This window comes from Macrobrachium nipponense, chromosome 25, assembly GCF_015104395.2.
Source record: "Macrobrachium nipponense isolate FS-2020 chromosome 25, ASM1510439v2, whole genome shotgun sequence".
Lineage (NCBI taxonomy): Eukaryota > Metazoa > Arthropoda > Malacostraca > Decapoda > Palaemonidae > Macrobrachium > Macrobrachium nipponense.
In genome coordinates, this window is record NC_087214.1 from 33,221,179 (window position 1) to 33,246,937 (window position 25,759).

Consider the following 25,759-nt stretch of genomic DNA (forward strand, 5'->3'; position numbering starts at 1 on the left):
CGACTTATTGAGTAGTTTGACTACTACCATTTATGTAAGTCTTTCAATAAGAGTTTAGCCAATAATGAAATTATTAGGAGAAACCAACAGGAATGTCTTCTTTTGTATTGTTGATTCACTTGCATTCAACGTGGATATTAAATTCATTCATTTTACTTCATTTTTTCCCTGTAGATTCACGATCCGTACAGATGGCTTGAAGATCCAGACTCCGAAGAAACCAAGGCATTTGTGGATGCTCAGAATAATATCACTGTACCCTACTTGGAGAAATGTCCAGCTCGAGAAAGCATCAAGTCTCAGTTAACCAATTTGTGGAATTATCCTAAATATTATTGTCCTTTCCGAAGAGGCACCCGCTATTTCTTCTTCATGAATTCTGGATTGCAGAACCAGAGGTAATTGTAAGATGAAGTTTATCCTCGGAACCTGGTACTGATTGCTAGTTACAATTTCCTGGAAATATTTTTGCAGTAAATGTGCCTCGCCGGTGAACTTTTCAGTTCCAGAGGTCTTTTATTCCACACACCATAGGACTATGGAATAAGTCTCCCTGATTATGTTGTGCCACTGGAACCTCTCAAGTCCAAGCAAAGATGCAATGCACTACTAACCTAAAGTAATTCTTCTTGTAGTTTATAATTGACTTGCATTTGTCCTACTTATATATTCATTTGTTAATTTTTTTTTTCATGTTTAATCATTGATCTCTTCTCTCTGTATTTCCTTTTGCCTTCTGTTACTTGTTTTGAATGACCACCATATTCTTTGGAAGCTTCAATTTCAAGTCAAGGGCCTATATGGGCCTGTTCCATATGAATGGGGTTCGTCTTTGATAATAATTCTTACTTTATTGGCTTTCATTAAGTTGACACTTAACTCTCATCTTTCACAAGCACCTCTGGCAGAGGAACTGATATCTGCTGTTGAAGAAAAGCTTACAGAGTGCCTTTCATGGCACACTGTATATGGTGGTAGTTCTTGGTAGAGCATGAGTTGGTATTTATTTATAGTATATTGTTATCTTTCTTAGGCTCCAGTTTTCACCAGTGCTTGAGAAATTAAGTATTCATTTAAGTCCAATTTTCACTGTACTTAAGAATAGATCCATAGGACAAGCTTTATGAAAGAACCACTCATTTCCTTCTGCTCTTGATTTTTAATTTACTCTTTTCCTTCTGACTGTCAAACTACTGTATCTTGTTCATTTGTTTATATAAAAAAAATAGTAAACCAAACCAATGAACTACAAAATCGTACCTTTTGAAATTCGAACTTCCAAAGAATATGGTGTTAGTCAGATACAGCGATAGCATAATTATGTTTCCTGAGAGATTAGTGCTTCACAAAAACTATAATTAGTTAGGCTGAAAATGTTGATTCAGATCAATTATCTTGATGGACTTGAGTGCAGATTTTGTCATTCACTGATGAATTCTCGTAAAATATGTTCTGTTATTAGTGTGGCATTAGATTCTTTGCTGAAGAAAAATTAGTCATTAGGGATGTCCACCAAGTGCCTCTATGTTTAACAGATTTGCCCAGTTTTTAGGCTGGGGATTTTCTCATCTGTATGTCTATTTTTAGCATTGTTGACTGAATACAATAATAATCCCATGTATTGTTCTCATTGCAGTGTTATGTACGTTCAAGACTCCTTAGATAGTGAAGCTAGAGTATTCCTAGATCCCAACAAGCTCTCTGAAGATGGGACCATTGCGATTTCAGGCTCAGCATTCAGTGAAGATGGAGAGATCTATGCTTATGGTCTGAGTAGTAGTGGCTCTGATTGGATATCCATTCATTTCAAGAAGGTATTGTTAACTGAAGATGTACTTTTGCCATTATAGGAGTTTCTTCATTGCCTTAACAGTTTTACACGGAAGTCACGTATAGCCATTGATCCCGTTGCTGAATAACTACCGGTTCCATGCAATGTAAAAACACCATACAAACAAACAAACAAATTGGTATGAAGAGTGTGTAAAATGTATGAGAATATTTGATATTCATTAAGTATTTAAATAATGATTGTTTAACATGTATTACTTGAGATTTTAGAACTTGGCCGATTTTTTCGTTGTCTTCATTATGGAAATTGATCAGAGACTGATATAGAATTATACAAGTTATGGACAACTTATTACCTTCAAAATGGATGAATGGTAAAAAAGAGTTATCATTATGACAGGTCTGTTGTCACTTAACTTTTGTCATGTGTCGTGTACCAAATACTGTATTTTGTTATTGAATAAAACATATCAGATGTTAAAATACACTAAAAGCAAGTATGATGCATTGAGTAAATGGTCTTTTAATTCAGAAAAATAAAGTATGAATACACCTAATAAAAGTATCCGAGACTTTTGAATCACTATGTTTAGCACATCCAGTCATCAGATTCAGCCATATACTTAAGGTTTAAAAAAACATTGAAGTAAATTTATATTCCTAAACCACTGATTTCATAACACTTAAATAGTGTGTGAATGTTTGTGATTGTATGGGCTGGCAACTGCACATGAATGTAGTGAAGCTTAGACTACCTATGTACTGCAAACTTAGGTTTGGCTGAGCCAGTTTGGGCACATAGTTTTGCTAAAAAAGTATATCTAGCACGGATAACCATGTAATAATGCACAATTTTTTTTTTTAGTAACGGTTGGTATGTTTGTTAGAGAACTTGTATGAAATGAAATTGGTTGAAAGTAGTGAGTGTATGTATTATAAAATTGATTTCATTATTGGAAAAAAATTACTCAACAGTTAACAGATCATGATTAGTGTCTGAGAGCGTATACTACTCTTGTTTTATTTACAGGTGGCTTCTGGCGAAGATTATCCAGAAGTTCTAGAAAAAGTCAAGTTCTCCAGTATATCTTGGACCCATGACAACAAAGGAATCTTCTATGGGGTAAATAAAATGAGTTATTTTTTTTTAAACACTTAGACATTTTTTGTTGTCAAGAAACTTTTTGGAAATGCATAAAAATGAGCTTTATAATTCTCTTCACTTTTACCAAAGGTGGTTGGATCACCACAACTTGTACTCTCCAGGAAGCTGTTGATAGAAACATTCAATTTCCTCAAAGATGTGAATAAGGAAAATTAAAAGCTTTTATTTACTCGAGTTGTAAACTCATCCTATGTTTGTGAATAGTACCATAACTTTCCAACCCCAAGATGACATTATTTAAATGCAAGCACTCTATTCTCAATTCATTACGTATCATAATGTGTTGGAGTAGATTTGTTCATGCATCTCACCTCCTGTCAATGTGGGGATCAGCTATGTAATTACTTAATAAATTACTTATATTACTTGATGAATTACTTATATAAGAATTATATTTTTGTACATGAACTTCCCTGCCAGATATATACTTAGCTTAGGTCTCAGACGTCACGACAGAAAATTCAAAACTCGCGGCACACGCTACAGGTAGGTCAGGTGATCTACCTTACCCGCCGCTGGGAGGCGGATGTAAGAACCAGTCCCCCTTTCTTGTCAGATTATTTTCTGTCGCCGGCTGGACAACACCTGTTGTTCAGTCCTTACGATAGTTAAATTCGTTCTCGTTGCCGACGATTTGGATTTTGGTGAAGTACCCTTTGTTTGTTGGCTTGGCATACGCTTTTTGGACTGTTTTTTGGATTTTCTTTTGGATTTCTCTTACAATATCTATAATCATGGATGATTCTGAAGTTAAGAAACCTAGTTTATTTAGGGTTTGTTCAGTGAAGGAATGTAAAGTTAGGCTTCCTAAAGCTGCATTAGATCCTCACTGTATGTACGTCTTGTAGAGGGAATGAATGCTCTTTTATTATCCCTTGCAAAGAGTGTGAGAATTTGGATGAGGATGGTTGGAAGGCTCTTTCTTCTTATGTGAGAAAGTTAGAGAAGGATAGGGTGCGCAAGGCTTCTTCAAAGAGTTCTAGTAGATCGAGGGTGAGTGAAGTTGACGCTGAGAATCCTGTAGTAGAAGTAGTTCCTTCTCCGGTTTCAGCCCCTGCGCCCAGTTTGAACCGAAGATTCTTTTTCGGAAGTTTGCTTCTGGGAGAGCCTCGATCAGGAGTAAGGAGAGCCTCGCTCGCTCTCGAAAACCAAGGTAAGAGTTAATGAGAGTGCAAGTGATCAGTGCAGTGGAGGGTGCGTCTGACTGGCTCACTAACGCTTCCAGGCCTAGAACCTCTTCCAGACTCCCCAGACCCAGTATAGGAGGAAAGTCGAAAGCCGCAGGAAGTTAGGGAGAACCCCCACGGTCAGGCGTCCCTCGGCAGTTCCTGTTGCTCGTTCCCAGGCTGCCTTGGATTTGAACCAAGAAGGAGGATTATTGCGCCAGTGCTTCTCGTCATCTTCGTCGCCTTCTCCTCAGCGTAGATGGAGCCTCGGAGTCGTCTCGCCCTCTCAAGAGGCCCTGGAAGGCTCCTTGCGCCCTTCCTTCCAGCCCCGAATCCTTCGCGGAAGAACCAGAAGTGGAACGCAAGAGAACCAAGATTTCGTCCGTTTACGCTTCTCCTGTTCGCTCTCGACTTCGTCCCCTGTAGAGGAGTTTAAGAGATCTCCTGCGCGTATCCTGGCGGTCTGCAGGCGCAGATTGCGGCTTTAGCGGTAGTCTATTGCCGGGACTTCTCATCGTCGGAAGGACGCCTCACTTCCGGTGAAGAAGTCTAAGAACGTTCCTTCGGCTAAATCTCCTCTGGCTAGAGAAGCTTTTGAGCCTGTTAGTAGGAGGTCAGAAGTGCAGGCTGGAGCTCGGGATCTTTCTCCGAGTAGGCTCTCCTCTCTTCCCAGCAAGAGTTGTGAGCATGTCAGGCGTAAGGAGCCAGCAGGCTCTCTCCTCAGGATTTTCCGCTCCTCTTCAGTTAGGCGTCAAGAGCTTGACAGACGTCAAGAGCCTCGTTTTCGTCAGGAGCGAAGGAAGAGTTCTTCGCCTGGTGGCCACTCTCCTTTTGACGGACGCTCGGAGCTTAGTAGGCATCAAGAGCCTAGTAGGCGCCAAGAGCCTAGTAGGCGCCAAGAGCCTTGTAGGCGGCAACGGAAGCTTTCTCCTCCGTTGGATCACTCCCGATTGGATAGGCGCTCAGAGCCTTGTAAGCGCCGCGCTTCTGACAGGGAATCCTCCTGTGGGATGTGTTTTCCTCTCCCGTGGCAGGCGTCAAGAGCCTGGCAGGGGTTTTGAGCCCTATAGGCACCAAGAGCCTGGCAGGCGTATTGAGGTGGCAGGCGCCAAGAGCCTAGCAGGCGCAGAGAGCCTGATAGGCGCTCCCTTATCCAGACGCTCTTCTGTGGAGTTAGAATCTGTTTCCGGACAGACGAGCCTCCACTTGTAGGCGCTCTCCTAGCAATGTCGCTCCCCAAGTATGGCTCTCTCCTGGGAGGCGCTCTCCAACTAGGCGCTCCCCTAGTAGGCTCACTCCTGGGAGGCGCTCTCAAAGTAGGCGCTCTCCTGGTAGGCGCTCTCCTACTAGGCGCTCTCCTGGTAGGCGCTCCCCGTGTAAGCGCTCTCCAGTGGTTTTTCTCCCAGTAGGCGCTCTCCGAACAGGCGCTCTCCAAGGATTAGCTCTCCTCCCCGGGCAGTAGAGCTTCTAGACGTCATTCTTTCGGAAGAATTTATTGGGGATTCAGAGGAAGATTTGCCCAAGGATGCTTCGGTTTCTTCATATAAGAGACTGACAGACCTCCTCTTGCAAGATTTTGGGGAGTCTCTTTCGGCCATTGCTCCTCCGTCTCCTCCGTCCTTATTTTCAACGACCAATACGGCTAAGAAGTCTTCAGTCGTTAAGATGAAGCCTACAGTGTCTATGAAGAAGGCTCTGAAGAACTTTGACGACTGGTTGGTTTCAAAAGAAGAGAAAGGCAAGACAGTTTTTTTTCTTTTCCCCCGTCCAAGCTGACGGGTAAGATGGGGTTCTGGTACGAGTCAGGAGAGCCCTTGGTCTGACTCTTCCCTCTTCTGCAGACTCGGACTTCTCTTCGTTGGTTGATTCCACACGTCGCTCGGCGCTGAATTCTGCGAAGACGATGTGGGGTATGAGCGAGTTGGATCACCTTCTGAAGGGAATGTTCCGAGTCTTAGAAGTTTTTAACTTTCTTGACTGGACCCTTGGAGTGTTGGCTAAGAGGACTCAAGAGCAAGACACTCTTTCGCCTGAAGACCTCCACGCAGTTCTGTCTTGTATGGACAAGGCAGTGAGAGACGGTTCCGGGGAAATTGCTTCACTTTTTGGTGCAGGAGTAGTAAGAAGAGGGCCGTTTTCTGCTCTTTTCTTACCAAGGCGGTTTCTTTCTCACGCACAGAGAGCTTCCTTGCTGTATTCACAACTTTCCCCGCAACTCTTCCCCAAGAAGACTATTAATGATATCTCCAGCTCGTTATCAGCAAAAGCGACGCAGGATATGCTGGCTCGCTCTGCTAGAATCCCGAAACCTTCGTTTCAACAGAAGACGAAGAAGGAGGCTCAAAGTAGGCAAGAACCCTTTCGATGGAGGACCTTCGTCTCGCTCTTCTTCCTCCAGAGGTTCGAGACCACCTAGAAGAGGAAGGACCTTCTCTCGGTCTATTAGGGCCAAGAAGTAGTTCGTGTGTCCTCCAGACAACTGTGGGTGCCAGACTTCTGAACTTTGCAGATGTCTGGGCACGAAAGGGGGCAGACAACTGGTCCCTCGCGATCATCAAGAGGGGATACCTCATTCCCTTTATCTCGAGACCACCCTTGACCACCACTCCAAGGGCATCTGGTGGCCAAATACAAAGACCCACTAATGAATCAAGCCCTCGCTCTAGCAGGTAGAGCTGATGTTAGAGAAAGAGGCAATAGAGATGGTTCAGGACCCTCTTTCAGCGGGGTTCTACAACCGTCTGTTCCTAGTTCCCAAGAACTCAGGAGGATGGAGACCGGTTCTGGACGTGAGCGCCCTGAATGTCTTTGTGAAGAAGAGGAAGTTCGCTATGGAGACGACGTCATCAGTCTTAGCAGCTCTTCGTCCCGGGGACTGGATGGTGTCGCTGGACCTTCAGGACGCTTACTTCCATGTACCGATCCATTCTTCTTCTCGCAAATTTCTCAGATTCAGGTGGGGAGGGAACGTTTTTCAGTTCAGGGCCCTATGCTTCGGCCTTTCCACGGCCCCCCAAGTATTCACAGGACTGATGAAGAACGTTGCCCAGTGGCTTCATCTCGAGGGACGTGAGGTTATTTCCCTCTACTTGGACGATTGGCTTATCAGGGCCAAATCCAAGGAGAAATGTCTGGAGGACTTACGAGTGACGTTGAATCTAGCAGCTTCTCTGGGTTTGCTAGTGAATTTCGAGAAGTCACAGCTAATCCCCAGTCAAGAGCGTATCTATCTGGGGATTCTGATGGCTTCTCAGGTTTTTCGGGCGTATCCGTCCCCAGAGAGGATAACCCGAGGTTTGGAGAAGGTAGCAATCTTTCTAGAGAAAGATGTATGCACAGCGAGGGAGTGGATGAGTCTGTTGGGACACTCTCCTCGCTGGAGCAATTCGTTTCTCTAGAAGGTTGCACTCAGACCCCTACAGTTCTTCCTGACGAGGAACTGGGATCGGAAATCTCAAGGTCTGGACTTTGCGTTCAAGATTTCGCAAGAGATAAAGGAGGATCTACGTTGGTGGCTAGACCCTCTATTGTTCAAGGAAGGCCTTTCCTTGCAGGTTCGGAACCCCAACCTAGTGTTATATGCAGACGCTTCGGACATAGGTTGGGGAGCTACTCTCGGGTCGAGAGAAGTGTCAGGCACCTGGATGGGGGATCAGGTGTCCTGGCACATCAACAAGAACTAGCTAACAGCGATTTGGTTAGCTCTCAAGACCTTCGAACCCCTCGTAAAAGGGAAATATGTTCAGATCAACTCGGACAACACCAAAGCCCTGGCTTACATTCGGAAATAAACAGGGGGGACTCACTCTTTCTCCCTGTACGAGACAGCGAGATCGCTCCTCCTGTGGTCAGAGGAAAGGAAGATAAGGCTTCTCACCAGGTTCGTACGGGGAGAAAGAAATGTCAGAGTGGATCTGCTAAGCAGAAGGAATCAAGTCCTTCCCTCAGAGTGGACTCTGCACGCGGACGTATGCCAGGAGCTGTGGAGGACGTGGGGCAGGCCCCATCTCGATCTATTTGCGACTTCCAGGAATGCGAGGATAGATCTATACTGCTCCCCTATTGCAGACCCAAGAGCAGTGGCAATAGATGCATTCCTGATGGATTGGAGAAATCTGGATCTTTACGCGTTCCCGCCTTTCAAGATTCTAGGGGAAACGTTAAGGAAGTTCGCAGCTTCAGAGGGAGCAAGGATGACTTTGATAGCTCCGTTCTGGCCCGCCCACGACTGGTTCACAGAGTACTGGAATGGCTGGGTGGATGTCCCAAGATCCTTACACTAAGAGTCGATCTGCTCAAACAGCCCCACTTCGACAGGTTTCACAAAAAAACCTCCCCGCTCTCAGTCTGACTGGATTAGACTATCAAGAGTCTCGTCAGAGCTAAGGGGCTTTTCGGCAAAGTCTGCAAGGGCTATTGCCAATGCACGTAGACCTTCCACATGTAGAGTCTACCAGTCGAAGTGGGATGTTTTTCGACGTTGGTGCAGTACTCATAAAGTTTCCTCCTCCAGTACCTCTGTGACTCAGATAGCAGATTTCCTTATCTTCCTGAGGGAAAAATGCGGGTTAGTTGTCTCCACCATCAAGGGATACAGGAGCATGCTTTCCTCAGTTTTTTGTCATAGAGGGTTAAACATATCTGAGGACAAGGACCTCCATGATTTAATCAGATCGTTTGAAACGGTTAAAAGAACCTCCTCCTTAGTTCCTAGCTGGAATCTAGATGTCGTGCTGCTCTTCCTGAGGTCCTCAAGGTTCGAACCTCCCCATACTGCTTCGTTCAGAGACTTTTCGATGAAGACTCTTTTTCTCTGTGGCGCTAGCGTCAGCGAAGAGGGCGGTTCCAGCGAGCTGCAGGCTCCTAGAAGGTGAGGTAGGTTTCCAAGGAGGCTCCGCGGTTTGCTCTTTTCTTCCGGCTTTCCTAGCCAAGAATGAAAACCCTTCTTCACCGTGGCCCAGGAGCTTTGAAATCAAAAGCTTATCCTCCTTAGTTGGGACAGAAGAGGAGAGATCTCTTTGACCGGTGAGAAGCCTGAAATTTTATCTTCAGAGGAAGAAAAGACTTGCTGCTAATGAAAGCAATCTCTGGTGCTCTGTAAGGGACCCCAGTAGGCCCTTATCTAAAAATGCACTCTCATTCTTTATCAGGAATGTTATTAGAGAAGCACACACTTCTTGCAATCAGCAACAGTTTAGCCTTCTGAAAGTCAAGGCGCATGAAGTACGGGCCATCGCGACGTCTTTGGCTTTCAAGAAGAATTTGTCATTACAAAACCTTATGAAGGCCACTTTGTTCCGATACGTAATACAAACCATCGGTCCTTTAACAATAGGAAGTAGCTAGCGGCAGCTGGAACGGTCGTAAGCTTCGAACAAGGGGAGAACGGTAGTTAACTGCTTGTCCGACAGTCGCGCGCCGCGCGACGTCATCGCTCTCTGCCCGCTTCATCGTTGTATGCTTTGTTTATATTGTGTTTTCTACTAATGGTTTGTTTGACTTGAAAATGAAACTGTAAGTACACTGTTTTCATTTTCATTACTTAATTATGAACCAACATGGAGCTATCGCTGTAGATGCGGCGATTTCCTCTCTTTTCATGAATTGAACCCTTGAATTATGTCTCGGTGCCGAGGGCGGGCGCGCTCGCGCCGAGTCATGTATTTTGCGAAAGTGTGTAATTGAAAAATGTAAGTACTTTTTCATTATATTTTTGCCCTGTGCGTTCGTTACGAGGGCGTGATTGCGCTCGGCACGAGCCTTTTATTTTTGTATGATAAAAATGCAATGAAAGTGGATTCGCAATGCAGTTATTCGTTTTCATTTTCATTTATTTATTTGCATAAATTTGAAATTTGGATCAATTTTCGCTCTTACCTGGGAATTGATCCTTACGATTATTTTCTGTGAAAGTGAAATCGCAAGTGCAGTATTCTGTTTCATTTTCATATATATTTTATGATAGCATCATATTATTTGGATCAAGTTTCCGTTCTTACCCGGGAATTGATCTTTTCCCCTTTAAGTTCTATGAAGTGAATCGCAAGGGCAGTATTCTGTTTCATTTTCATATTACTTTTCACTGCTGTGTGGGGGTAGGGGAAGCGAAGGTCTGCCAGGAAGTCGTCGGAAGCTCTCCCGCGACTCCCTTGGTATCCGATTCTTCGTCTTCCTTCCTGCCCCCTGCTCAGCTTCCTCGTTGTATTTTGTATTTGGGGTCTTCCTTGCGTTCGGGGTGGGGCATGTCTTCCCCCCGTGCGTGAGGGAACCCCTCTTACTAATCTATCTATGCTAACGCAGGTGCTACATCCGTGGGAGACGGACCTTGGACAGGTATGGACCACCGCGGCGGCAGGGCGTGCCTAGCATCCACGGGCTGCTGCAGCGTCTAGCGAGGTCTGGGCGGTCCTCCACCCTACTACCACGGCCGCTTATTTATGCTGCTCCCCCCCTTCCTGGTCTACACTCCCCATGCTGTGTCGGTGACGCCGTCTGCCGCTACTAGGGCCGCCGCCGTACGAGGGGGGTTGCCGCCGCCAGCCTGTTTTCTTCGTGTTGCCTGCCCCAGACTTCCGCTGTTCCAGCAGCTCGCCCCTGGACCGGCCGCCAGTACCCAGGTTCCCGCTGGCTGCCGATATTCTACGAGGCGATCGCTGGGCCTGCCGTACCTGCCGCTGATGTGATTCCCGCTGTTGGCTTGACTGTCCCTTCTGGGTCTACCGCTGCCGCTGTTCCTGCCGCTCCTGAGCTGGTTGCTGTTCCTGTCGCTCCTGGTTCCTGAGCCTGTCCATGCTGGTCCTGCCCACGGTGTGTCTTCCTTTCCCCAGTCCCAGGTCCTTCCGCCGAACAGGTGCAGTCGGGCCGTGTTTGCTTTCGGCAATAGCCCCGGCTCCGGCCTGGATGGAGGACCTGACGACTGTCCTGCGTGAGCTGACGAGGAAGAGGAAGAAGAGGAAAGCTGTCATCTTCGTCTTCATCGTCTGCTGCTGCCTCTTCCCCTTCGACCTCTAAGGCCCATAAGCCGAAGAAGAAGAAGGCTTCCTTTCCCCCTAAGAAGTCTCCTTCGGGAACTTTTAAGGGCCCGTCCCACCCCGGTGGGACAAGGGGTCCTTCTGCTGGTCCTCCTGCTCCTTCGGGAGCGGGGCCCGCTCCCCCCTTCCGTAAGGAAGAGATAGACGGGGACCAGAGGAGTATCGGTTAGCTCTGGTACTTCCTCGCCTGGTGCTAGCGGCGATGCCGCTATGCTAGGTTCCGGCTCGGTCTCTCGTTCGCGAGAGATCCCGAGTGTACGTTCTCCCTCTGGAGACCGTGCAGCCAAGTTTTGGCGCCAGAGTTCGCTCGGCGCCAAGACGCGGCACGGAGCAGAAGGCTGGTGAGAGCCGCTCAGGTGACTCTCGCCAGGCCTAAGAAGGCTCCTTCGGGACCTTCTAAGGGCCCGTCTCGCTCCGGCGATTCGGGGACTCTTCTGCTGGTCCTCCTGCTCCCTCGGGAAACAGGGCCCATCTCTTCTTCTACCAAGGAGAAGAAGACGGGTGGGGACCAGAGGAGTACCAGCTTCGGGCTGGCACTTCCTCGCCTGGTTCTAGCGGTTCTGCCACTAAACCAGGATCCGCCTCGGCTTCTCGTTAGCGAGAAGTACCGAGTGGACGGTCTCCCGCGGGAGACCGTCCAGCCAAAGTCTTGACGCCCGAGCTCGCTCGCCGTCAAGACCGAAGCGCGGAGCAGAAGACTGGCGAGAGTCGTGCAGACGACTCTCGCCAGGCCAGTGGACGCTCTCAGCAGCGACCAGCTGGCTGCTCTGGGTTGACGTGACGGTCGCTGACCAGCCACGGGTTGAGGCGAGGAAGGGGTCCCCGCGCCGTCGGTACCAGCCACGGCTGGTACCAGCGGCTCGACGCGCCCGAGAGGGCGCTCACCGGTCTCACCGCGACAGCGAGCCTAGCAGGTCACCTGACCCGCCGCTCCCATCGGGACCGTGGGCGGAGACGGTAACCAGCAACAGCTCGCCTGACGCTAGAGATCAGCGTCGATGTTCTGAGCCGAGCCTCTCGCCCCAGGCGAGCGGCAAGGCTAGGCCTGCTGCTCGATCGCCACCGCGGGTTGATCAGCAGCAGTCCTCCAAGCACGCTGGTCCTGCCAGCGAGCTAGGCGGGAGCGTCAGGTCTGCCTCTCCTGTACCTTCAACCTCCTCGGGCTACACCGGGAGGAGCGAGGTATCTAGGAGTGATCGCGAGAGGTGCGCCGCTCGCGATCCCGCTATGACGCCGTATGGACCAGGCACGGTTCTAGGACCGATCAGGACATACGCGCAAGTAGCTGGAGGCGACCGTCAGGGGTCTGCCGCTGTTCCTCCTTCTGAAGGAGGAGTATCTCGGGATCTGTTCTTGCTGGAGGGACTGGACGGTCCTACTCCGCAAGACGCGGTTACTCCCGAGATACAGAGGAATTTTGCAGAAGTCATTAAGCTGATTCGTCAGCATAATGACCTTGCGGAAGGATTGCCGCTCCCACCAGCAGAGCCCACGTCTCTGCTCGAGTCGTTTTGGGGCCCGAGAGGGAACCCAAACCGACGGTGGGTCTGCCGCGATCGGAGCTTGCTGATTCTGTCTCGAAACCAGAGTCTCTCGTCTCCGGACAAGAAGGCTCTCTCAGTTCTGGCCGGTCGATCAAGCTACTTCCACCTCCTCTACTGCGACAGCGGCGTTTCTCGTGTCTTCGGACACCGTATATTTAAATACTCCTTTGGTCCTCCTGAGAGGTTTTCGACCTCGACGAGGGACTGGAATGAGTCGGAGGACGGTATCGGCTCTCTCCTGTCAGGTGTCGATCAGCCCCACCCAGACAGTTTCACAGTGGCGGCAGACCCTTACCTACAGTGAGAGTTCGTAACCCTCCGCGGGAAAAACGTTTTCTCCTGACGATACGTTTTCCCAGATTCTGAGCGGCCATCGCCGCAAGGCGATGGCTGCTCCTACTCTTCTCCAACTGCTAGTTCCACTGGGAACGGCGAGCGAGTATCCAATTCCTCCCCCATTCCCTCTCTCCTTACGGCTACGAGGGAAGGGAAAGGGGAGGGATCCTACAGAGATTTCTCTGTAGATCCCACATTGGGGACTGCGCTACCGGGGGACCTTCGGGTCCTACCTGACGTAAGCCCCGGTCGTTGAGGAGGGATCCTGCCCCATTCTCGATTTCTACGGGAATCGAGAGGACCACCAGCCGATATCGTTTGAACGAATTCGGTGGGGGTTTCGCAGACTGCTTAGAATTCTAACGGAATTTATAGCGCATTCAGAGTGTTCGAGTTTTTTACGATCTCACCTTAGGCGAGACCACGTCCAAAGTGAGAGAGACGAGAATCCCCGATATGTTACACGATAATCGGGAACCTCGCCTATGCTCGAATTCCTGGAATTTCTAGCATTGGTGGGAAGAAGACTGCTGCTGAAAGAAACTATCTCACAGTAGGCGACCAACCTGGACTAGAGAAGATCGGACGGGAATATCCAGTTTGGCTTGAACTATCGTCTTAGTATTCTGTTCACCATTGAAGCTTTACTTCGAGGAAGACTTTCTCCTCACTCTCTTTAATAGAGATCGAAGTTGTCGATCTCCAATCCTTATTTTGTTTTCTTGAAAGAAGAATTAGGATGGAGATCGTTGTTCAGAATCCTACAAAATATACTACGTATATTAACCGTTGGCGACATGATTCTACTAAGCAGTTGAATTGGTCCGAGGGGTAGGCGCATATCCTAGTTAATCTACGGATTGCGACTTAGAAGAGAAATATTCTAATTGAACTGCAACTCGGGGTTGCCTTGCAACCTCCAGGAGTTTTCAGTTTCAATTTTATTTTATATATTTGGTTTTTGTCACGACAACACATTTCAACTTTTATATTTACCGAAATTCGTTTCGCCTAAATATAATTGCTCGAGTATATCTTTTATGCTCGTGGTTCTAGCCGAACGCATTCCTTCGTGGAATAATGGATTACCTGGCAACTCAGGATGACGAGTCAGCGAGAGCTCAGGCTCAACTACTGCGTATTGAACTGCCTGATAGCAGCTCAGTATCAGCTGGGCCTCCGAGATGCACGGTCAGTTATTGTCTCTCTTCTCCCCTGCTTTGATTGACTACCGAACCGTATCTCTGCCAACATCATGGACTTAGTCCTCTGATTAACGGGGATTCTCGCAATAATGAAGGACCATCTACTGCTGTGACGCTAGATTCCATCGCCATCGACATTGCGAGAATTTTCAACAGAGATACTCTTGGACTCTTTCATCTTTCTGTTTACTACCGCACGGTAACAGAAGTCTGTACAAGTCTCCCGCTGCATCGCACTGCGATAATGCGAATGATTTTGCAGACATCTGAGTTTGTCTTCAAAATATCTCGTTTGTTCCGACACGGCATACAAACCTTCGGTCCTTTTACAATAGGAAGGTACTAGCGGCAGCTGGATAGGTCGTAAGCTTTCGAACAAGGGGTTTTCGGTAGTTAACTGCTTGTCCGACAGGAGCGCGCTAGCGCGACTGGGAGGTAAACAAACCACTTTTGCTTTCGGCCTCACAGTGGATGGACGTGTGTGTTCGACGCTCTCTGCCGCTGCTCGTCGTTTGCTTTCTGAGTATTTGGTTGTAATTGTGTATGAAAGAGTATTGTAAGTACAATCATTCTCTCTTTGCATAATAATTACTGCCTTCAATTGAATTATGATGGAATCTATCCTCGCCTCGCTACCCCAAGGAGACTTTGCCCGGGTATCGAAGGGCGTAAATGTGGGAAGTTTAGATCGTTCCCAGAGATTGACCCTCATATTTTGTGTGCTCGGTGTCGGGGGCGCGAATGCACCGGGCCGAGCCCTGTGATGTATGTAATGACTGTCGGAGGCGCAGTGGACGTTTGTATGAGGGCAGGAAGAAGCGAAGGCCTGCAAAGGAGTCGTCGGAAAGCTCTCCGCGACTCCTTTGGTGACGGACACTTCGTCTTCTTTCCTGCCGCCCGCTCAACTTCCACGTCTCGCGCCTTCCCCTTCGGGGGGGGTGTCTAGGTCCTTCTCCTCTCCTGACGTGTCGAGTGTGGAGGAGGGTCGCTAGATACCCTGACGTAGAGTTGTACTCTGGGTCCTCTATCCGCTCGTCTTTCGCGCAAAAAAGCGCGGGTAGAGGATCCTTCTAATCACCCGACTTTTGCCTCCTCAGGTGCGGTTGCCGTGAAGGATGACCTCGGACAGGTGTGGGGCATCGTTGGGGCTGCAGGGCGTGCCGAGTGTCCAGGGGCTGCTCTATCATCTCGCTGGCTCCGTGGCGGTCACTCATGCAACGGTTCACAACCACCACCACGACCCTTACAACACCCAAGGCTACGCGTCACCTCCTCACCTGGTGTACACCCAGCACGCGGTGGCTCTGTGACACCCACAACATCGGTGCAGGGGCCAGTCGCCGTAACTCGGGGGAGTGTGATGCCGCCACCTGGGTTTGCCGTGCTGCCGCGACCGGACTTCATGTGCCCGAAGAGCTCGCCCCTGGACCTCCCACCGGTACCGAGGACGTCTGTGCCGCTGGTTCGACCACCTGGACCTCCCACACAGCCTGCCGTACCTGCCGTGACCACCGCTGCTGTTCCTGTTCCTGCTCCTGCCGTCTCGACTGCCGTTCCTGTGATGCTCGCACCTGCTATGTTGTTCCTGTTCCTGGCGCCGCTGCTCCCGATGCTGGTCTGTTCGGACAGGTACGTCCGGGCCCTGTTGCTTCGGCAACAGCAGCCCCGGCTCCGTCCTGGATGACAGACCTGACGTCGGTCCTGAGGAGGTTGACGAAGAAGAAGAAGAAGAGGAGAAGGTGTCGTCGTCGTCTTCATCGTCTTCTTCGTCGTCGTCGTCGTCTGCCGCCTCTTCCCTTCTTCTTCTAAGGCCCCACCGCCTAAGAAGAAGAAGGTTGCCTCCCCCCCCCCTAAGAAGTCCCCTTCGGGAACTTCTAAGGGCCCGTCTCGCTCCGGTGAGACGGGGGGTTCTTCCGCTGGTCGCCCTGCTCCTTCGGGAGCAGGGACCCGTCTCTTCTCCCGCAAGGAAGAAGACTACGGGGACCAGAGGGGTGCCGGCTAACACCGGCACTTCCTCGCCTGCTGTCAGTGGTTCGGCCACAGCAGCAGGATCCGGCTCGGCCGTCTCGTTCGAGAGGTACCGAGTGTACGGTCGCCTAACAGTGACCGTGCAGCCAGGAACCAGACCTCTGAGTCCGCTCAGCGTCTGGTTCACGGCACGGAGCGGAGACTGGTGACAGCCGCTCACGGCGGCTCTCACCAGACCAGCTCTCGCATCGACGGCGAGCAGCTGGCTACCCGCGGACGTGACGTCCATGACCGGCGCCGGACGGGCTGAGGCTGGGAAGAGGTCCCCCCGTTCGCCGGCACCAGCCACGGCTGGTACCAGCGAAACTGACGCACCGTGAGGATACGCACCGATCTCACAGTGACAGTGGAGCTCGCCGGTCGCCTGACCGTCGCTCTCGCAGAGAGCGATCGGGTACGGCGACCAGCACCAGCTCCTCTGACACACGAGACCGGTGGGGCCGCTGTTCTCGGTCCAGCCGTTCTCCACAGCGAGACGGCTCGACTAGGTCTGCAGCTCGATCACCCACCGCGGGTTTGTTGGCGATCGCCTGCAGTCCTCCAAGCCCACATGGTTCTGCCAGCGAGCGAGGAGGGAGCGTTCAGGGTCTGCCTCTCCCATACCTTCAACCTCCTCGGGTTACACCGGGAGGGGCGAGGTATTGAGGAGTGATCGTGAGGGGTGCGCCCCTCAGGATCCCGCCACGTCGTCGTACGTACCAGGCTCGGTTCTCGGACCAGCCAGGTCGTACGCACAGGTTGGTTGGAGACCGAGAGGGGGCTGTCGCTGCTCCTCTCCTTGAGGGAGGAGGGTCTCGGGAGATGCTCCTGTTTGAGGGACTGGACGGTCCGACTCCACGGATGCTATCACGCCCGAGATCCAGAGGAACTTTGCCGAGGTTATTGCGCTGATTCGTCAGCACAACGACCTCGTGGGGAAGGATCGCCGCTCCCAGCCATCCGAGCCCACGTCCCGGCTCGAGTCGTTCTGGGGCCCGAAGAGGGAACCCAGACCGACGGTGGGTTTGCCGCGTTCACAGCTTGCGGACTCAGTGCTGGACCAGGTTGAATCGCTTGTCTCCGGGCAAGACGGTTCGCTCAAGTCTGGCAGGTCGAACAAGCTGCTTCCACCTCCTCTGCTACGACAGCGGCGGTTTTACGTGCCATCTGAAGACCCGATGCCGCCCAAAACAGGTCAACCCGGAGTTAGCTAGGCCTGACTCCGGGTGTGTCTCTGCAACAGCTCCTGTCCGAGAACCTGTGGTTCTCGCAGCAAGAGGCACTAGGCCTGGAATCTACCGCCATGGCAGCTTTCCAGGCCGTCTCCTGGCTAGATCTGTGGTCCCTCACAGTATCTAAGGTCGCAGCCAACTCCGGGGGAATTTCTCCCGAAGAGGACTCGGGCCTTCAGGAGACTTTGCCAGTATGGGAAGAGCCATCTCCTTCCTTGCCCACCAGACGGTGAACCTGTGGGCCAACCTGGTTCTCCGACGAATAAGGGACGCTGTCCTTACTCGGGTTTCCAGGGCTGGCCGGGCGTGAGGCGGCGTTAGGGCTTCGAAACGGACCTCTACGGAGTTCCACGTCTCTCTTCCCAGGAGAGATGGTGGACGCTGCGGTGGACAGACGGCGCACTGATGACAGTGGACCGTCTGGTTCACCAGGCAGTCTCGAAGGCTTCTGGGCAGCCTCGGACTGCGGCCAAGTCTAAGAGCTCGGCTAGCGCTTCCTCGGCTGCTAAGACGGTTGCTGCGTCGAAGAAGCCCCGAGGAATGACTCTGTCTTCTTCGACTTCTAGCAAGGGGAGCCGTAACCAGCCCTCCTCCCAGCCCTCCTCATCCCGTGGAGGCTCTGGGAAGAAGTCGAAGAAAGGGGGTAAACGCTAGGGACGGCGTTCCCCCTCACCTGCTGCCGGAAGGAAATGTGGGGGGGTGCCTGGCCAGCCATTGGGCAACTTGGCAGCGCTACGGCGCCGAGACCTGGATTGTAGATGTCCTTCGGGAGGGATATCTATTACCCTTCGAATAATCTCGGCCACCCCTCACCTCCAACCGGTCCAACAGCAGTCCGTACGTTCCAGGGTCATCGAAGGACGTAGCACTCAGACAGGAGATCAAGACCATGCTGAGCAAGAGAGCTGTAGAGATCGTCACGGATCAGTCACCGGGCTTTTACAGTCGACTCTTCCTGGTGGAAAAGTCTACGGGAGGCTGGCGCCCCGGTGATAGATCTCTCTCCCCTGAAACCGGTTTTGTTCGCCAGACCCGGTTCACATGGAGACGGCACGCTCAGTGCTCGACTCCATCAGGGAGAACGACTTCATGCTTTCAGTGGACTTGAAGGATGCGTATTTCCAAATACCCATTCATTCCTCAGTCCTCCAGAAAGTACCGGGGGGTCCGCTTCATCCTCGACGGGACGGTGTACCAGTTCAGGGCACTGTGCTTCGGTCTCTCAACCGCCCCACAGGGTTCACGCGAGTGTTCACTCTGGTGTCTGCTTGGGCCCATTCGCACGGGATACGTCTGATGAGGTATCTCGACGATTGGTTAGTCCTGGCGAGCTCCCGCTCGCAGTTGCTACAGGACAGGGATCGACTGCTCGAGTTCTGTCGCGATCTGGGGATCGTTGTGAACTTCGAAAAGTCCGATCTCGAGCCCAAGCAGAGGATGAAGTACCTGGGTATGCTGATCGACACGGTAGCAGGGCGAGTCTTCCCCGCAGACTCGCGGAGTCAGCAGATTCAGGGAGGCAGCCAACCAGTTCCTGTCTCGGCAGGAACAGTAGCTCAGCGATGGCTAAGTCGTGATCGGACACCTGTCGTCACTCGAGAAGTTAGTCCCTCACGGGCGTCTTCACCTGCGGTCTCTTCAGTGGAGACTAAAGGAGAGTTGGTCACAGGCGACGGATCCCCCAAGCTTTCCAGTGTCACTGACACAGGAGGTGAGGCAGGACCTAGCCTGGTGGCTCGACGACAGGAACCTCTTAAGAGGAGTGCCACTGCGCACTCCCCCCCCGGACATGCAGCTGTTCTCAGACGCATCGACCGAGGGATGGGGCGCACACCTGGAGGAGTTGCTGACTTCAGGAGTGTGGGACGAGAACGACAAGCACCTTCACATCAATGTTCATGGAACTCAAGGCAGCGTTCCTCGCTCTCCAAGAGTTTCAGGACCGCTTGATGGGACACTCAGTGGTGTTGATGTGCGACAACACCACGGTGGTGGCTTACGTCAACAAACAGGGGGTGGGGGGCCTCCTAGTGTCTCTCCCGTTGTACCAGTTGACTCGGCAGGTGCACGAGTGGGCTCAGGCACACTCAATAGAGCTGTCGGCACGCTACATTCCAGGGAAGAGGTAATGTAGTAGCAGACACGCTCAGCCGTCGGGATCAGGTGATAGGGCCGGGACCGAATGGTCTCTACACCAGGAACGTGGCGGAAAGGCTCTTCGACCTGTGGGGGCGACCAGTCGTGGATCTGTTCGCCACCCGGCACAACAGGAAGCTCCAGGTGTTCTTCTCGGCCGTGCCGGACCCATGGGCAGCTGCAGAGGACGCTCTTCAACACCCGTGGGACAACCTCTTCGCCTATGCCTTTCCCCCGTTCAGCCTGATTCGCAAGGTGATCAGTCGAGCGCTGGTACACCCCGAATCTCAGGATGATCCTGGTGGCTCCCAAATGGCCACAGGCCATTTGGTATCCGGACCTGCTGGGTCTTCTCGCCAGGAGAACCGAGAGAGATTCCCCCTTGGCAACAACCTTCTCGCCCAGCCACACGTCGAGCGTACCACCGAGCAGTCCAGTCCCTACGTCTTCACGGCTGGCTGTTATCCACCATCTCTTGCGAACGAGAGGCTTTTCTCGTAGCGCAGCAACAGAGATGGCTGGAAACGTCCGTCAGTCCTCTGCAGCTGTGTACCAGGGGAAGTGACCGTCTTCTGTGGTTGGTGTCGTAGACGGGGTCTATCTCCTCTCAGAGCCACTCTTCAGCAGGTAGCGGATTTCCTCGTTTTTCTTCGTCGAGAGGAAGCTCCTCTCAGTCCCCACAGTTAAAGGATACAGAGCCGCCTTGGCGCTCGTCCTGAAACTGAGGGGGTTGGACATCTCGAACTCGTTCGAGATCTCCTTGCTTATGAGGAGCTTCGAAAGGTCTTGCCCACCCAGGGAACTCAGGCCCCCCTGCGTGGGACGTGACTCTCGTCCTTAGGAGTCTGACTCGAACACCGTTCGAGCCACTCCGAGAGTCGTCAGACAGGGATCTGACCCTCAAGACCCTCTTCTTGCTGGCCCTGGCATCGGCGAAGAGAGTAGGGGAACTTCATGGTCTTTCCTATGATGTACGACACTCCAGGGATGGGGATCCGTGACCGCTCGATTTCGTCCCGAACTTCGTTGCGAAGACTCAGAAACCGTCAGTCCCTGATGACAGGTTCGAGTCATTCACTGATTCCCTCCCTATTGGACTTCACCGATAATGATGCGGATGAGATGCTGCTTTGTCCTGTGAGGGCGCTACGGCGCTATCTGAAGAGAACTCGACACCTCAGGCCTGAGTGTCGACGCCTCTTCGTTAGCACCGGGGTCACCAAGAAAGAAGTATCCAAGAACACTCTTTCATTCTGGCTGCGTGAGGTCATCAGGAGGGCGTATGAGGCTGATGGTAGTGACGACATCCGTACGTCCCGTCCGAGAGCTCACGAAGTCAGAAGTATTGGCCCCATCGTTGGCGTTTCGCAAGAACTTCTCCGTGGCGCAGGTCCTGAAGGCAGGGTCTGGTCTAACCAGACTACCTTTACGTCCTTCTACCTTCGGGATATTGCCCACAAGGTCCTTGGATACGTTTTCCTTGGGACCCGTGGTGGCTGCTCAACAAGTTGTGTAGCTAACCCAGACCCTCGCAGGCTGAACAGCATCGAGTCCTGGTGTGACTGTGTGGATGGATGTGTGAGTGAGTGAGTGACTGGCTCTCTCTTCTTCCCTCTTTTCCTTCCCCTCTACCTGTGGCAGAGGGCCATGTCGTCACTACGCTGGATGAGGACGAGATGCAGGTGAGCTATATGACAGAGCCCCATCCTATCCCTTTCACTAGGGATAGGAGCAGAATATCCACCACTTCCTTCTGCAAGGGGGGGAAGTGGATGCCTACAAGAGTCAAACCCATGACTTTATATTTGCTCCTGTACAGGAACAAGTTCTTGCATTGCTGGTACGAAGAGATAACGCATGGCCTCTCTCTTAGTACTCGGTCCAGAGGTCTGACCATTGATCCTGCGGTGCACACACCCCGATCAATCGGACAGAGGCTTGGATCCCTCCCTCGCTCTTACGACCAGGGAGGCTTCCAAGGTTGGGCGAACACCAGTCTGTTCACAAAAGACTCAGATTCCACCCACCAAGAAGTGAGTCTTCCTATTGTAAAAGGACCGAAGGTTTGTATGCCGTGTCGGAACAAATGACAATTTGTCCAAAATTGCATTTTTCCTAACTATACAAACCTGAGGTCCTTTTACACATAGTCCCACCTCATGCCACCCCTCACTCTTGCAGTTTTTGCTTGGGCCAAAGCAAAAGTGATTTGTTTACCTCGCAGTCGCGCGCAGCGCGCCTGTCGGACAAGCAGTTAACTACCGAACCCCTTGTTCGAAAGCTTACGACCTATCCAGCTGCCGCTAGTACCTTCCTATTGTAAAAGGACCTCAGGTTTGTATAGTTAGGAAAAATGCAATTTTGGACAAATTGTCATATTCGTAGGTGTACAATTGTTCATTGTTCAACCCGAATTACAAGATGTGTCAGAAGACATCGCCTACTCTCCGACCTGACAGCTCTACTTCCAAATGTTCAGCCCATGAGAAGCAGTTCTTCAGGCGGCTTTCCCCTGTGTTTTCATTACTGAAGAACGCCCCGCTTTCATTGCAACTACGACTTCTCACCGGACAGCAATGAAATAGCGGTTAGCGTTTTCAGTCATTTGTAAGCACAGGTTATGAATCTTGAGAATCCTTCTCTCGATTCGTCTGTGAAGACGTAGGTTGCATTCAATATCTACCTTCGTCTTCAACGGTACATAGTGTTGTTTCTCCTTAGCTGAGATTCAACAACTATGAGATGTTTTGCCTTCAGGGACCTCGGTCTCTAGAAGGCAATTGACTTTCGCCTGTTGGCACATGCCTTAAAGAGAATCATCACCTCGCTGTCCGGCATTGGTGACAAACAAATACATTATTTGTTTGGTCTCTCGGCATAACCCTTTAAAGGCGGAGGTCACGTGACTTACTCGGATGCTTGGACAACTTGCCTCCTACCGAACGCAGTCAGTCGGCAGCTGTCAGAGCGCCCGAGTCAGTTACGAACTACGCTGTTGACTTAGTTCGGTTGTTACAGAGCAATCATTACTTCGTTTTAATAGCTTGTCACAGTACCCATACCATCGACACCCACCATGGAGTGTCGGTGTCCTATCCACTACCGAGAACTTCGCTGCATGGGGATAGGAGGATGCGAGAGACTTCGTGGCAAAACGGACAGACCAGTATGGGTACTGGACATCACCGAAGTAGAGAAGAGGATAGGTCATGCGACTATTTCCTTCTTTTCCTCTGAGGAACTGCATGACTTCTCCTGCGAAGTCAAGCATCCAGGGGATGGGGATCCGTGACGCTCGATTTCGTACCGAACTTCGTAGCGAAGACTCAGAACCCTTCGGTCCCTGACGATTGGTTCGAGTCGTTCACAATCCCCTCCCTAATGGACTTCACCGCCTTCGATGCGAAGGAGATGCTGCCTTGTCCGCAAGAACTTCTCCGTGGCGCAGGTACTGAAGGCAGGGGTCTGGTCCAAAACCAGACCACATGCCCTTCCTTCTACCTTCGGGATATTGCCCACAGGTCCTTGGATCTTTTTCCTTGGGACCCGTGGTGGCTGCTCAACACGTTGTGTAGCGAACCCAGACCCTCGCAGGCTGAAACAGCATCGAGTCCTGGTGTGACCGTAAGAATGATGAGTGAATGAGAGTGAGACTGGCTCCTCTTCCCATCTTTTTCTTCCCCTCTACCTGTGGTTAGAGGGAAACGGTCGTCACCCTGCTGGATAAGGACAAGATGCAGGTGAGCTACTCAACAGAGCCCCATCCTATCCCTTTCACTAGGGATAGGAGCGTATATCCACCACTTCCTCCAACAAGGGGGAGGAAGTGGATGCCAGCTTGAGACAACCCATACTTTATGTTGCCTCTTGCAAACAGGAACAAGTTCTTGCTTGCTGGTACGAAGAGATACGCTTGCCTCTCTCTTAGTACTCGGCCCAGAGGTCTGACCATTGATCCTGCGGTGCACACCCCGATCAATCGGACAGAGGCTTGGATCCCTCCCTCGCTCTTACGACCAGGGAGGCATTCCACGGGATGGACGGACACCAGTCTGTTCATCAAAAGACTCAGATCCTCCCACCAAGAGTGAGTCTTACCTATTGTTAAAGGACCGATGGTTTGTATTACGTATCGGAACAAATGACAATTTGTCGAAAATTGCATTTTTTCCTAACTATACAAACCTGAGGTCCTTTACATATAGTCCCTCCCTATGCCACCCCTCACTCTGCGTATTTTGCATGGGCCAAAAGCAAAAGTGATTGTTTACCGCCGCGCGACTGTCGGACAAGCAGTTAACTACCGTTCTCCCCTCGTCGAAGCTTACGACCGTTCCAGCTGCCGCTAGCTACTTCCTATTGTTACAGGACCTCAGGTTTGTATAGTTAGGAAAAATGCAATTTTCGACAAATTGTCATTTTTGGAGGTGTGAATCAGTCTTCTCCAATCACTACCTAAAGGACGTATCGATTACGTATGAAAAGTGTTTTGGGCTAGGCCCTTACGTATCAGCGGATTCAGTGCTGGGGCAGGGAGCTGAAACACATCCTTTTTAATCCTTTTCCCTGTTAGTTTTAAGTTTGATTTTTTTTTTGGTTGTACGAAGGAGGTTGCAGGAGGCAACTCTTCTTTCGTATACTAATGTTAGTATTTGGTTAGGTGATCGGTATGTGCTTGAGGCTCCTTGCAATATGTAGTGATAGGCGGGTCTGGCATGTAAGCGTTTTGATCCCCATTGACCAGATCCTGCTTGGATTCTGCCAAGTAAGTGGACTCAGTTCCCATTGATAGACCCAAAGAGTTCTTCAGCCATAGGTCACGCCCTCGCTGAGACTCTTTAGGCAACGCAGACTAATAGACAATAACTATCAAGTCTTCTGCCTAAATCAGGTAAGAACCAGAGGTTTATATTTTTTATTCCTTTAACATGTGTTGTCCCCACTTTCTAAGTAAGTATGTGTCTCTTTCCCTCCACCAAGGGTGTCAATCAGCTAAGTATATATCTGGCAGGGAAGTTCATGTACAAAAATGATATTGTTAGTATACAATAAAGTTTTGTACATACTTACCTGGCAGATATATACGATTGATGGCCCGCCCAGCCTCCCCTCAGGAGACAGGTGGAAGAAAATAACCTGACAAGAAAGGGGGACTGGTTCTTACATCCGCCTCCCAGCGGCGGGTAAGGTAGATCACCCTGACCTACCTGTAGCGTGTGCCGCGAGTTTGAATTTTCTGTCGTGACGTCAGAGACCTAAGCTAAGTATATATCTGCCAGGTAAGTATGTACAAAACTTTATTGTATACTAACAATATCATTTTTGCAATAAAATTAGGTTGTTCCGACACGTTTTACAAACCTGAGGTCCTTTACATAAGGAATTACTATCAGCACCAGCTGGATTGGTCATAAGATTTAATAACAAGGTAGTTCGGCAGTAACTGCTTGTCCGATGGTCGGGAGTCCCGCCCGACTGGATGTAAACATTCCACTTTGCTTTCGACCACCGTTGGGTGAAGATGTGTGTTCGCCTCTCTGCCCACCTCTGTCTTGAGATTGTTGACAACTTCTTGACTTCCAACCTGTTTCTTGTATACTTGTGTGTTGAATTGTAAGTACTTTATTAATTTTTTTGTCTTGGTATTGCATCGCTGGACATCATGCAGTCCCACGATTCGGAGAAGCCCTCGCGCCCCCATCCAACCGGAGAGTGTGCCCTGGAGTAGGAGGCCAAAAGTGTGTGGCTTTCCGGTCTAGTGACGTGGACCCTCATGCCCTGTGCACAAGGTACTGAGGGCGTGAATGTTCTCGTATTATAATGTGATTGTTGTGTCTCTTGGTTGGAGGAGCAGTGGGGGCTGTACGAGAAGAGGAAGAAGCCTCGTAAAGCCGCCAAGGTGTCGTCGGGAAGCTCTCCCTCGACACCTCTGGTGTCGAATACGTCGTCTTCTTTTATCCCCCCTCATCAGCTCCTGCGTATGGCTCTCTCCCCTTAGGGGGTACATGTCTCTCTCCACCTCTTCACTCAATCTGTCAAGTGCAGAGGAGGGAGGGCGACATCCCAACCTTGAGTTGTACTCGGGGTCTTCTGTCCGCTCAGGGGAGGATCTTTCCCCCTCTGAACAAACAGGAAACCACCCCCTC

The 25,759-nt window shown here is 50.7% G+C and overlaps 2 protein-coding genes across 2 annotated transcripts in view; both read left to right on the top strand.

Moving 5' to 3' along the window:
- Positions 1-25,759, top strand: part of LOC135199327 (prolyl endopeptidase-like) — a 119,509-nt gene that overhangs the window by 66,710 nt on the left and 27,040 nt on the right. The window lies entirely within an intron of this gene.
- The window catches only part of LOC135199326 (prolyl endopeptidase-like), a 48,981-nt gene that overhangs the window by 4,685 nt on the left and 18,537 nt on the right, over positions 1-25,759 (top strand). The window contains exons 3-5 of the mRNA XM_064227260.1: positions 175-398; positions 1,637-1,814; positions 2,822-2,914. Of these exons, the coding sequence (XP_064083330.1) occupies positions 175-398; positions 1,637-1,814; positions 2,822-2,914 (495 nt within the window). The remainder of the gene's footprint in view (positions 1-174; positions 399-1,636; positions 1,815-2,821; positions 2,915-25,759) is intronic.